The following is a 13,681-nucleotide window of genomic DNA, read 5'->3' on the forward strand; positions in this document are numbered from 1 at the left end:
CCAGCTTAAAAGTTTTCGGTATGTATCCTAGTGAAAAAGATGAATTAATGACATTTAATTCTCTTCTCATCACTTCGAAGGAATTATATTTGAAAGACTTTTGAGTAATACTGAAGGTATTACTATAAATTACAGCAACACCTCCCCCTTTGCCTTTCCAACAAGGCTCATGTTGATAATAGTAACCTTGAGGGGTGGACTCATTTAAAGTAATGTAATCATTTGGTTTTAGCCAGGCTTTTGTCAAACACAGCACATCTAGATTATTGTCTGTGATAATATAATTTACAATAAGTGCTTTTGAAGAAAGGGATCTAATATTTAGCAACCAAAGCTTTATCATTTGTTCATCAGTATTATATATTGTATATATTTTTATTTGTTGGACATCAATTAATTTTTTACACCTAAATGGGTTTGGGAGTTTTGGGTATTTACTAATTCAGGAGTCTCTATGTAATGAAATCTAGGTAAAAGAGTCTCTTTGTGTTTGGATTTATCTGACTTCTGTAACGTGAGACAGCTTACAGATGGTCAGTTTAGCCAGTCTGTCTGCTTCCTGACCTGGGCCCCAGTTTGTCATGTTTCAGCTCTAAGACTATTTGCCATATTACTAGAGAGAAGAGCAGCACCATCCCAGGAGGGGACCTCTTTTCAACAGGTCAGGTCTGCCCCAAAAACTTTTCCAATCTATGAAACCTATATTATTCTGCAGGCACCACTTAGACCGCCAGCCATTGAGTGATGATAGTCTGCTAAGTATAACATCACTCTGACAAACAGGACGGGGTCCAGATCAATTACAGTGTCTGACATATTGCTTGCAAGTTCACACGCATCTTTAATGTTAATTTTAGTGATCTCCGACTGGTGAAGTCGAACATCAATTGTGCCGACGTGAATAATAATCTTAGAGTATTTAGAACCTATTTGAAGTTCTAATCTGAATGGAACAACAGTGTTTTGTCCCATGACTATGCTGTTTCACAGTCACCCAGTTGCCCTGCTGCACAGGCTCTACAGCCAGAACCGAAAAATGTATGGGGTTTGATAAGCTAGTCGCATCCAAAACAGTATCTAAAGCCCTTGCATTCTTACTATCCTCAATTAAATTTTAGATGTGTGTCTCGAATTCTGAGATTTTCTCTGTCAGCCTGACTATTTCCCTGCATTTATGACATGTGAATCCCTCGTCACTGTTAGAGAAAGCAATACTAAGCATGTGACAGGCAGTGCAAGTAACAATAACAGGGGAAGATGACATGACTCACCGTGTTTGTAGACTGATCCGACTCACCACAATTGTTTGATGGACTTGTAGAAAAAGGAGTGGTAGGCACGGATGACAAGTTAACTGGCTAGCGAAATGCTAAGGCATTGTGATAGCGATTTAGATTAAAAAATGTGATAGGCAATATTAGACAATATTAGATATATGGTGATAATATAAACAACAAGGAATGATAGTAAATAGAGATTCAAAACAAAGCTTTACAGAGCTACAGACGCAAACCACTCAGCAGCGAGGCAGACAGGAGCAGCAAAATGATAATAACAAAATATTATCATGTTGCTATCATTAGCAACACAGTTTACATTGCAATGCCAAAATGGCAGATATAGCATAAGAGAGTGCTTACACAGTAACACATAAAAGCACTTTGAAAAGGTTGGTTGTAGGAACGCAAGTAAAATGACTTAAAAAATAATTCATGGACGATAAATGGATTTAGACATTTTATAAAACTTGCAGTATTCCTGTTGTGAAAATTTGTCCTGTTGTGTAAAATGCTTTAAATTGCCATATTACCTGAATTTACTGAAATTCGCTGAATTTATTGAAACTGTTATGAATTAAAATCACTGAAAATGGCAAGATTTACCATAATCTGACATCTCAACCATACAGTTGAGTTTTATATTTTTGATAAAAACATACATTTTGACAAAAAAACAACAACTTGAGGTCATTTTTATATGTCCAAAAATAAGAATTTTAAGAAAATAATTGTTTCATTGGCTAGTTAAAGGATTAACATGTTTCCTCTTTATTTTACCATGCAGGGTCTGAAAGGGCCTCCAGGAGACCAGGGGCATGAGGGTCAAGCAGGACCCAAAGTATGATCATATCGTCCATTTCTTTGCCAGTGAAATGACTGTGACTGACATTTTTGATATTTTAAATATAGACAGATGTCTGGGTAATAAAGAACTGACATTTTAGGGATGTTTCCATATCAGTTTAAATGCAGATTTTGCCTCTCATGTTTGGTCAGGAAGTTTTAACAAAGAGTGTTTTGAAAATTATACAAATATATAATAGCACATTAAAATTCAAAAACCCCTAATCTGCTAGACACAAGGGGTGCCTTTATGCTCTGTAAATGTCATTTGGAACATACAAACCCGATTCCAAAAAAGTTGGGACACTGTACAAATTGTGAATAAAAACAGAATGCAATGATGTGGAAGTTTCAAATTTCAATATTTTATTCAGAATACAACATAGATGACGTATCAAATGTTGAGAAAATTTATAATTTTAAGGGAAAAATAAGTTGATTTTAAGTTTCATGACACATCTCAAAAAAGTTGGACAAGGCCATGTTTACCACTGTGTGGCATCCCCTCTTCTTTTTATAACAGTCTGCAAACGTCTGGGGACTGAGGAGACAAGTTGCTCAAGTTTAGGAATAGGAATGTTGTCCCATACAGGCTTCTAGTTGGTCAACTGTCTTAGGTCTTCTTTGTCGCATCTTCCTCTTTATGATGTGCCAAATGTTTTCTATGGGTGAAAGATCTGGACTGCATGCTGGCCATTTCAGTACCCGGATCCTTCTTCTACGCAGCCATGATGTTGTAATTGATGCAGTATGTGGTCTGGCATTGTCATGTTGGAAAATGCAAGGTCTTCCCTGAAAGAGACGACGTCTGGATGGGAGCAGATGTTGTTCTAGAACTTGGATATACCTTTCAGCATTGATGGTGCCTTTCCAGATGTGTAAGCTGCCCATGCCACACGCACTCATGCAACCCCAAACCATCAGAGATGCAGGCTTCTGAACTGAGCGCTGATATCAACTTGGGTTGTCCTTGTCCTCTTTATTCCGGATGACATGCCCAGTTTTCCAAAAAGAACTTCAAATTTTGATTCGTCTGACCACAGAACAGTTTTCCACTTTGCCACAGTCTATTTTAAATGAGCCTTGGCCCAGAAAAAAATGCCTGCGCTTCTGGATCATGTTTAGATATGGCTTCTTTTTTGACCTAGAGAGTTTTGTGGGATTTTTATTTATTTATTTTTTTTTGTGACACTGAAGTATTCCTGAGCCCATGTTGTGATTTCCATTACAGTGGCATTCCTGTATGTGATGCAGTGCCGTCTAAGGGCCCGAAGATCACGGGCATCCAGTATGGTTTTCCGGCCTTGACCCTTATGCACAGAGATTGTTCCAGATTCTCTGAATCTTTGGATGATATTATGCAATGTAGATGATGATAACTTTTTAAAACTCTTTGCAATTTTTCTCTGAGAAACTCCTTTCTGATATTGCTGCACTATTTTTTGCCGCAGCATTGGGGGAATTGGTGATCCTCTGCCCATCTTGACTTCTGAGAGACACTGCCACTCTGAGAAGCTCTTTTTATACCCAATCATGTTGCCAATTGACCTAATAAGTTGCAAATTGGTCCTCCAGCTGTTCTTTATGTGTACATTTAACTTTTACGGCCTCTTATTGCTTTTTGGAATGTGCAGCTCTCATGAAATCCAAAATGAGCCAATATTTGGCATGACATTTCAAAATGTCTCACTTTCAACTTTTGATATGTTATCTATATTCTATTGTGAATAAAATATAAGTTTATGAGATTTGTAAATTATTGCATTCCTTTTTTTATTCACAATTTGTACAGTGTCCCAACTTTTTTGGAATCAGGTTTGTACATGAGAGAATGCGTAAAAAAATGTGTACTGAACCCTTTCACCATACCTCCCGCCTCATATCTCATACCAGTAGGATGTTGTTAATACTACAACAAAAGTTGCATTGCGACATGCATCCAAGATGAATGAGGTTTACAGTATTTAACAACAAATATATCATCTTTAAATTTATGTGAACTTTAACTTTATGTGGAGATGATGTCCAAATGAATCACTGACCTACATTTTGTTCCTAGGGGGATCGAGGGCCAGTTGGTGTGTCTGGCCCACCAGGAGATAATGGAATTGGATTACCTGGTCCAAAGGTAAACAGCTGGTTGTTCTCAACAAGACTTTAAAAAAAAAAAAAATGTTTAATGCAGTGGTAAGTTGAAACAAACTATTGTTCAAAAGTTTAGGGTCAGTAAGATGCTTTTGAAAGAAATTAATATTTTTATTCAGCAGGGACGCATTAAATTGATCAAAAGGAACAGGAAATAAATTTATAATGTTACAAAAGATTTTTATTTCTAATATATGCTGTTCATTTGAACTTTCTATTCATCAAAGAATCCTGAAAATCCACAAAAACTTGAAGCAGCACAACTGTTTTTAACATGGAAATGAAATGTTTCTTAAGCAGCAAATGAACATATTAGAATGATTTCTGAAGGATCATGTTACACTAAAGACTGAAGTAACGATGCTTTGATCACAGGAATAAATTACATTTTAAAATATATTCACCTAGAAAACAGTTCTTTTAAATTGTAATAATATTTCACAGTATTTCAGAAAGAAAAATGGAAACAAATGAGACAATTATTGAAATATACTAAGATTTACACTTTAGTTAGAAATGTTTTAGTTTAAATTGAGATCTCCAACATTTGACTGAAGACTTTTCTTGGCACAGATTTGAAGAGACACATGTGAGATCACTGGTGTCAATGAGAAAAGTCTCTATTTGCTTTTAATTTAATCTCATTTGTCATTGCTTACAATGAGGTAATTTCCTGTTCCAGAGGTTTTAGTACTGTGATGTTCTTGTTCATCACAATGTAAGCGCCTACATGCATGTATTTTATTCTATCTTAAAGTTATTTGAGGTGTGATTGTTTTAGGGTGACAAAGGAAACCCAGGAAGACCAGGTCCTCTAGGTCAGGTTGGCATAGGTCAGCCAGGTCTACCTGTAAGTATAAACAGCCTCTTGTATGACTTTAAATCATGCATCTACTGTATAGATTATAATGAGATAATGATACATGCATCAATGAAGGGTCCTCCAGGTTTACCAGGATCACAGGGGAATCCAGGAGCTCCAGGTGAAGGACTTCCTGGCCCAAAGGTGAGCAGATACAGTTGCAGTTCCTGCTTCTGTTTTAGGTCATTCCCTTTTCAATGGGCTCTCTGACCTTTTCTGAAAGAAAACTCACCCTCGCATTGTTCCAAACCCGTAAGTCGTTCTTTCTTCTGTGAAAAACAAATGGAGATGTTTAGCAAGATGTCCTGTCCTGCTCTTTCAGAAACAGTGAAATTTCGGAAAATGAAAAAAATTCCATTGATGTTAAAGGTTCTTCTTGGAACCTTAGACTTTAGTAAAGAACCTTTATTTTTAAGAGTACACATTGAAAATCATCTAAAATCAATGCATACCTCCTTTAATGGTTGTGTAAATAAATACATTAAAAATATCACTTTTTAATCTGGTTTGTGTCTTAGGGTGAACGTGGCAATATCGGCCCTACTGGTGGACGTGGACCCCCAGGTTATGGAGTCAAAGGTGAAAAGGTATGTTGCAGTTGTGTGAGATTTTAGTTGGCCATATGAATGGCCATTTTGCATTAAATTTAGCCCCTGAATTCCTCCTTTAGGGCAACGCGGGGCCTCCTGGATCACCTGGACTAGTAGGAATGCCTGGCAGGGGAATTCAAGGAGAGAAAGTATTTTATGTTATTTTTCTGGTTTAGCATTTTTATGCCAATATTTCTGTACTAGTGGTGCTAGTTAAGGCAAGCTTCATGTTCTCACATACATGCTTATAGTGTTAGTGATTTAAACAAATCCATAACCCTAAGAAAAAACTGTTTGTTCTATATTCATAAACAATATGATTCCTCAAATCATGCAGCGTGTTGAGGAGTGTGCTATTACTTTTCGAAACAATTGGAAACATTTAATTGTCACCTTCATCTTAATATCTAAAGGGGATTCAGGGACCAGCTGGTCCTCCTGGTCAGAGAGGGAATCCTGGGATAGGACTCATGGGTCCAAAGGTAAGACTGCACTTCTATAAGTTTTTTTTTTTTTCTCCAAAATAGTTTTATTCAGCAAGGATGCATTAAATTGATCAAAAGTGAGAGTAAAGACATTTACACTGTTACAAAAAATTCTATTTCAAATAAATGCTGTTCTTTTGGTTCTTTAAAAAAAAAAAATCCTAAAAAAAAAAAAAGTCATGATTTTTACAAAAATATGAAGCAACACAACTGTTTTCAACATTGATAATAAGAAGAAATGTTTTATAAGCATTAAATCAGCATATTAGAATGTTTCTGAAGTATCATGTGACACTGAAGACTGGAGTAATGATGCTGAAAATTCAGCTTTGATCACAGAAATAAATTACATTTTAAAATATATTAAAATAGAAAACAGTTATTTGAAATTTATATAATATTTCATAATACTTTTATGGTATTTTTGATCAAATAAATGCAGCCTTGATGATCAGAAGAGACTTCTGTCAAAAATAAAAATAACAACAGCATAACTAAATCTTACCAATCGCAAACTTTTGAGCGATATCTAAACACTGTGTTTTCGTTTTGTTTGCTGTCAGGGAGAACAGGGATTCCCTGGAGATCCTGGAGCCACTGGAGAAAGAGGAATTGGAGAACCAGGACCCAAAGTAGGTTGTCGTTTCAACTAAACTGTTAAGATGATGATACACGTGACAACTTTTTAAGCAATGTTGCTGGGCAACCTGTTGAGACACAGGGCAACTAACTAGGGCATTGGACAGATCGCAGCAAACAATCAGAGAGGAGCAAATCTACCAACGCTTTTCTTGTATACAAACAATACTGGATGCGCGTGAATTCAGGGGCCAAAACCGCTAACGAGTCTTATGTCGGAAAAACACTTAATGTGGCTTAATGTGCTAAGACAGTGATATTAACAGACCAAACTCTGTAAACATCATACTAATAAACAATACTATATACAGAAAAGTAGTTGAGCCCAGTATTTGAACGCAACGTGTTTAATTTCACATTTTAAGCGTTTTCCTCCAATAGAAAACCTCTATAAAGAAAAAGCGGTAACACTTTAGATTACAGCCCGGAAAGTACTGCGTAATTACAACAAATTTACAGCGTAACTTTCAATAATTATAGTGTAACTATACAGTAAGTATGTGTAAGTATAGGGGAACAATATGTGAAGTATTGGGAATAAAGGGGGAACAACCAGGAAAAATAACAAATTATTCATACTTTTAATATTTTATAACTAAGGGGTAAATATGACATTACGGGCCGTAAATTAAAGTGGTGCTTGTTACACTCTTATTTCATGTAGTTACAGGGTAAGTAATTAATACAAAAAAATAAGTAAATAAATAAATAAATAAAAACACAAACAGTCATATCACTTGGAAAACTTTATTTGAAAAACAACTTATTTCAAAACAGATTTAAAGTTACAACACTTCTTATTTGTTTCTCTTGCTTGGCTTCCTCCTCCTCTTGTTCCTCTTCGTTCGTTCTTTCCACTGATGAATCTTAAGAGGGAATCCCATTTGCTATTCTGTATTTAAAAATTACAGAACACCCGGAAAAGTGCTCACCGTTTACTCATCTTTTACCCTCATGCCATCTGAGATGTATACGACTTTCCTTCTTAAGATGAACACAAAAAGGATTTTAGGAAAAAAATAAATCATCTGGGAAAGCTTTATAATGCAAGCTCACGTGTTCCTAAAAGTCGAAGCATCAAACAGCACAAACAGCAATAACTACAGTAATCCATACGACCCTAATGGATGAATCGATGTCTTCTGAAGTGAAACGATACGTATTTGTAATACAAATGCCAAATATTTGAATATTTTTAAAACTTTCGACCAACTGTCTCCTTGCGCGTGCATGCGAGGGTTGAGAGTTCATGCGTGACGTAACTTGAAGCGTGACGTAGGCATGCCGAGAAACTCACGCAGATGTTGGATGCCGTCAGTTTTTTTTTTTTTTTTCATTATTATTATTTTAGTAATGCTCACAACAAAATACACAGAATAACAGATAATGAGAATGAGAAACAAACAAGACAGAACAACAGAGACGGCAGTTCTCACGCGAGTTTCACACGAATCTCCCGCGAGAACGTCATGAAAGCTTCACGCTGCTTCATCGAACCGCATCGAACGCGAAGTCGACTCTCATGCAGGCGCTGGTGACAGTTGGTCAGAAGCGAAAAGATGAATAGCCTAAACCATGAGAAAATTTCGGGGTGTACTGCATTTTCTTATAATACAGAATAGCAAGGGGATTCCTTCTTAGGATTCATCAGCTGAGAAACAAGAGCAGGTGGAAGCCAAGCGAGAAAGAACAACAACCAAAAAACGGACAAAACTTTTTACTTTCTGTCAGGACTTTAGAGTTTGAAATGAAAAGTTGATTTAAAAAAATGAATAATAAGTGTTGTAGACCTGTTTTTAATAAAGTTGTTTTTCAAATAAAGGTTTCGGAGTCAGTGATATCAGATTGTTTGCATTTTATTAATTACTTACCCTGTAACTAAATGAAATAAGAGGGTAACAAGCACCACTTTAATTTACGGCCCGTAATGTCATACTTACCCCTTAGTTATATGTCATAGGTACCCCTTAGATATAAAATACTTACACTATAAATAATTTGTTATTTTCCTGGTTGTTCCCCCTTTATTCCCAATACTTTACATATTGTTCCCCTATACTTACACATACTTACTGTATAGTTACACTATAATTATTGAAAGTTATGCTGTAAATTCGTTGTAATTACGCAGTACTTTCCGGGCTGTAATCTAAAGCGTTACCGAAAAAGCTTGACGTCGCTTAAATGTAGCCTACTACGTGATATTAAAAGATCAAATTCTGCACAAACCATTTTTTCTGTATAGTATGCTTTATTAGTATAGTGTTTAATAAGTTTGGTCTTTTAATGTCACTGTCCTAGTACATTAAACCACATTAAGCGTTTTCTTTATGGGAGGAAAACGCTTAATTAAACGTGTTGCATTCATATTATGGGCTCATCTGCTTTTCTGTACATAGTAAGCTTTATTAGTATGGTGTTTACTAAGTTTGGTTTGTTAATAACTGTCTTAGTAAATTAAGCTGCATTAAGCTTTTTTACGTTAAGCTTTTTCAGGATAAGTGTTTTCACATTTAGTGTTTTAGAACGTCCCGTTAATTCGAGTTCTGCATGCACCTCACGGGAGGTAACAGTCATTTATGCTGAGAAAGAGGTGGATGCAAATCTCTGCAGGTAGCCTACAACATCTGTTCTGCTGAATTATTTATCACCATTAATGAACCCCACAAAGAATATTATATCGTTTTTAAACAGTACTTGGAGGTGCATGCAATTCTTGGCATACGTTATGCAGAACCTGTAGAAGATTGTAAAGTTAATCAACCATTTGTCATGATCACCAGTTGGAGTGCCCTAGTTAGCCACTAGAGGGCACTCCAACACGGACTATTGCCTCACCTCACTTGGACTTCATTTCCCATAACCCACTTCCCGGACTCGTTATCCCGTCATTGCACTCAGCTGTTTTGTGTTTGGTGATTCGTGTCTGTCTATTTATACCTGGTTTGTTTCTGCTTTTGTTATCGAGGTTTCGTTTATAGTCACTGGTTTCTGTTTTCTTTATGTGGACTGTTCTGTGGATTTTGACCCTTGCCTGTCTGGATTACGTTTATGGATTACCCAATTAAAACTGCATTTGGATCTAACCCTCTCGTCTCAGTGCCATTCCGTGACACCATTCTAGTTAACATAGATTTCGCATTGTTTGTAAATTCTTGTTGACTCAATAATAAATTGCCATTTCAGAGTTGGATCTGTTTGTTTGCATATTAATAATGTAAAACATTAGAGCACAACAACAGTTGACTATAGGCCAAGTTATAACATTAGTCATCAGGTCTCGAATGAAACCAAGTAAGTTTGCTAATTATAAAAACCTGACATACCCTATGTATGTACTTACCTGGTTTTGTTGGTTGTTGAGCCTTTCTATCATAAATGTTTACAAGGTTACGTCACGACCTGCCACATTTGAAAGAAATTTGATTCTGTAAACATTCACTCTCCTTTTCTTCGCTCCACTGCCGCTGAGTGCCGCCATCTTGTTTGAATTTTTTCTGAAATCTCCAATCCGGTTACATGATCAGCTGCTAGATTTCTGATTAGAGGATCTCAAAAAATTGCCCATGACCAATCTAAAGTATCCAGATATAAATGTATTGCTCATTCCCAATGGGAAAGTGCCCAAGCAACATTGCTTGGCAACACTGCCGGGCAACATTGCTCATAAAGTTGCCCTGTGTATCATCACCTTTAGACATGATCTGAAAGAACAGAATAAAGTATCAAGTAATGAAATCAGAGTTGTGTTTATGGGTTGATGCCATAGGGAGAACCTGGATTCCAAGGTTTACCAGGTAAACAAGGTGAACCAGGAGAAGATGGAGCCATGGGACCAAAGGTGCTCTTAATAGCATGTTAGTGATGGATAGCATTACACCCAAAACTTTCAGGCATATCTTATAATATACTATATGATTTCTTGTTGACTTTAGGGTGATTTAGGCCTACCAGGATCCAAAGGACAAGACGGACCTCCTGGAAGAGGCCTACCAGGAGAGAAGGTGCCATGCCTACTAAAATTATTATATTAAAAATATATGTAGAATAGTATGTGTTAAATAGGTTGTATCTTCCTTCAATAGGGGGATCGAGGGGACAGGGGCTCCAGAGGCCAACCAGGACCATTGGGATCAGCTGGGCCAATAGGGGCAAAGGTGAAAACAACTCATTCAACATCTTCATCTCAGCAAGCACAAAATACTCAAGAAAAGCCCTATGTCTCTGTCACTGCTGCTTACAGTGTCTTTCATTTAAAATAGGGAAACCCAGGGAATGTTGGACTTCCAGGTGTTCCTGGGCCTTCAGGAAGAGGCATACCAGGAGCTAAAGTACATTAAAGAATAGTTCCGGATTCAGCACAAGCTTTATCAATAAAATAAAAAGCAAAAATCATGGTCACACTAGCTGGGTTTCCATTACAGATTTGCTCAAAACTTTTGCAACATTTTCTAAATGTCAATAAAAAACTATTGCGAAATGGACATTTCCATTAACCGATGTGTTGCGACTAAAACATATTTTTTTCCTACTGCAATAAGTCATTCCAAAAATCATGGCAATGGATTTTAGTAGGTTTAAGAATATCGCAGCCACTGCACTAGCCATTATTTTTATTTGAAGGAGACGTAGACATGGTATCCAAGCATTAATGGCAAGGAAAGCCCCTTATACGGCCATGTATAAGGAGGTTCTGGTTGTTTCTCCCTCATATCTGCTTCGAGGTCTTGATTAATTGTAGGATTCCAGTATACCCGTTTCTTTTGTCTTTTATGAGTTTAATAAAGAACTCTGTCTCGTCTTCTGTCCAAACATACCGTGCCCTCTTTAAAGAATGATTGACGCCAGGTGACCTGTAAATGCGGAAAAACTGTTTCTATTGCAGTTTTTCGAGATTTTCCTTTTTCAAATTGCCTGAAAAACCACCTCATGCAAGCGTTAAAACATTTTTGCAAAATATGGGAGTTTTTGCTAAATTTATTTGATTCCATTGGCTATATTTTCAAATAGCAATTTCAATTTGCGCAATTTGAAAGGTAATGGAAACGCAGTTAGTAAGACACTTACAATGGACGGTGAATGTGATTTCACCAAGTAGAACATGTTCCTGGATCCACATCCTTGTTGATCCTGGAACAACATTCCAATCAATCAATGAGATTTGACAGGTTTACAGTTTATGTCAAATTTAGGCTTACAACAAGGGTTAGGGGTTTCTATAACATTCTTATTTACCTATCATTTCCCTCTGATTTTAGGGATAAGTTATGGGTAGGGTTAGGCTTAGGGGTAGGGATTGGTTTAGGACTGTTTTTGGACAGGAATGTTTTTCCAGGATCAACAAACAATGTTGATCCAGGAAAGCGTCTAACATGGAAAAATCAAGGTGACTTACAGTACAATAGACTTACACATGGTCAAGCAGTAAACATTAAAATTGTTCCACCCAAGAAAGATAATACTTAATAATAAACAATTGCAATTATTAAATAATTCATAAAAATAAACAAAAATGTTTTCTGCTTTTAAACCCTCTGGAACAAATGTCAATATACTTCCATTCTAAGTTCTTGCTTAAAAAGACATTCATTGATACATTTTTCTTGTAGCTCAATTTTTTTGGAGCCACTGTATGTTTACCCACATCAGGAGATCTCATACCATGTTCATCTTGCTGTAGGGAGATCCAGGGCCAGTTGGTCCAGCAGGACCAGCTGGAGAACCAGAGATTGGCATTGCAGGGCCGAAGGTAAGAGTGACTTACCAGCAGAAACCTACAGCTGTGCTTTTGTAATTGGGATAATCCGTTTTGTCTGTCTTTAGGGTGAAATGGGGTTACAAGGACCCATTGGACCACCAGGGCTGAAGGGAGAAGGCTATCCTGGCCCACCTGTAAATATTTGTAACATTACAAAGAACATTATTCATGCAACTCATAGTTACGTTTGTACAGTCTGTATTTAATCTGACATACCAAATGCAATTATAACAGACTACATTATGTGTTGCTCATGAAATCTACAGGGGCCACCAGGTCTCCCAGGTCTTACAGGAGAGACTGGGCCAGAGGGTACAGGTTTACCTGGACCAAAGGTAAGATGATTGCATCCCTCTCAGTTTCTTCAGAAAATGTACAAATTTGAATTATTAAAAAGATATATATATTCTATTAGTAGCGTTGATATTTTCTGTCACAGGGGGATCGAGGCCCTCCAGGTCCCACAGGGCCTGCTGGAGCACCAGGTCTTGGGCAGGTGGGCCCAAAGGTGGGAAATATATTTCAAACTACATAAAGTGTATGTAGAATACATTAGTCTCGCTTCAGACTTACAGCAGAAGGTCTGGACTCCATAGCAGTTTTCATTGGCCAAGGATTGCAGAGAGGACATCTGACTGACATGTAAAGCATGAAAATGTAAAGTTATACAGGCATGCAATTCGTTCAAGAGTTTTTGCAAGTTCACACACTTTTGAAAATACAGCATTTAGCTGATCATGGTAAGCGCTCACAAGCTATGTTTCCATCCAAAGTTTGAAAATTTGGAATATCGCATAAACATTTGCGAATAAAGCACTGTTTCCATCCAGTGAGTCAAAGAGAACAAAATCGTTACTTCCTGATAAACTGGTGCTGAATATCACTAAGAAAAATGGAAGTTGCTGTAGTAGAAGCCACTGTATATTACTATAATAATTTACTTATATAATAAATTACTTGCACCTCAGAGTCATGTTATCTTGCATTCAGAGATGCCTTGTGTTTGTGAACGCAATCGTGTGAGGCGCTTCTGGGAGGGAATTATTCCAAAACACTTTAACGACAGACTTTGCTCAGGC

The 13,681-nt window shown here is 37.0% G+C and overlaps 1 protein-coding gene across 1 annotated transcript in view; it reads left to right on the forward strand.

Annotated features, from left to right (window-relative positions):
- Positions 1 to 13,681, forward strand: part of LOC137037148 (collagen alpha-1(XXVIII) chain-like) — a 39,802-nt gene that overhangs the window by 18,808 nt on the left and 7,313 nt on the right. Inside the window, exons 10-25 of the mRNA XM_067410970.1 lie at positions 2,065 to 2,118; positions 4,183 to 4,251; positions 5,050 to 5,118; positions 5,206 to 5,274; positions 5,649 to 5,717; positions 5,801 to 5,869; positions 6,134 to 6,202; positions 6,769 to 6,837; positions 10,614 to 10,685; positions 10,780 to 10,848; positions 10,930 to 11,001; positions 11,107 to 11,175; positions 12,525 to 12,593; positions 12,668 to 12,736; positions 12,869 to 12,937; positions 13,042 to 13,110. Coding sequence (XP_067267071.1) covers positions 2,065 to 2,118; positions 4,183 to 4,251; positions 5,050 to 5,118; positions 5,206 to 5,274; positions 5,649 to 5,717; positions 5,801 to 5,869; positions 6,134 to 6,202; positions 6,769 to 6,837; positions 10,614 to 10,685; positions 10,780 to 10,848; positions 10,930 to 11,001; positions 11,107 to 11,175; positions 12,525 to 12,593; positions 12,668 to 12,736; positions 12,869 to 12,937; positions 13,042 to 13,110 — 1,095 coding nt within the window. The remainder of the gene's footprint in view (positions 1 to 2,064; positions 2,119 to 4,182; positions 4,252 to 5,049; positions 5,119 to 5,205; positions 5,275 to 5,648; positions 5,718 to 5,800; positions 5,870 to 6,133; positions 6,203 to 6,768; positions 6,838 to 10,613; positions 10,686 to 10,779; positions 10,849 to 10,929; positions 11,002 to 11,106; positions 11,176 to 12,524; positions 12,594 to 12,667; positions 12,737 to 12,868; positions 12,938 to 13,041; positions 13,111 to 13,681) is intronic.

Source organism: Chanodichthys erythropterus, chromosome 2 (genome assembly GCF_024489055.1).
Source record: "Chanodichthys erythropterus isolate Z2021 chromosome 2, ASM2448905v1, whole genome shotgun sequence".
Classification (NCBI taxonomy): Eukaryota; Metazoa; Chordata; class Actinopteri; order Cypriniformes; family Xenocyprididae; genus Chanodichthys; species Chanodichthys erythropterus.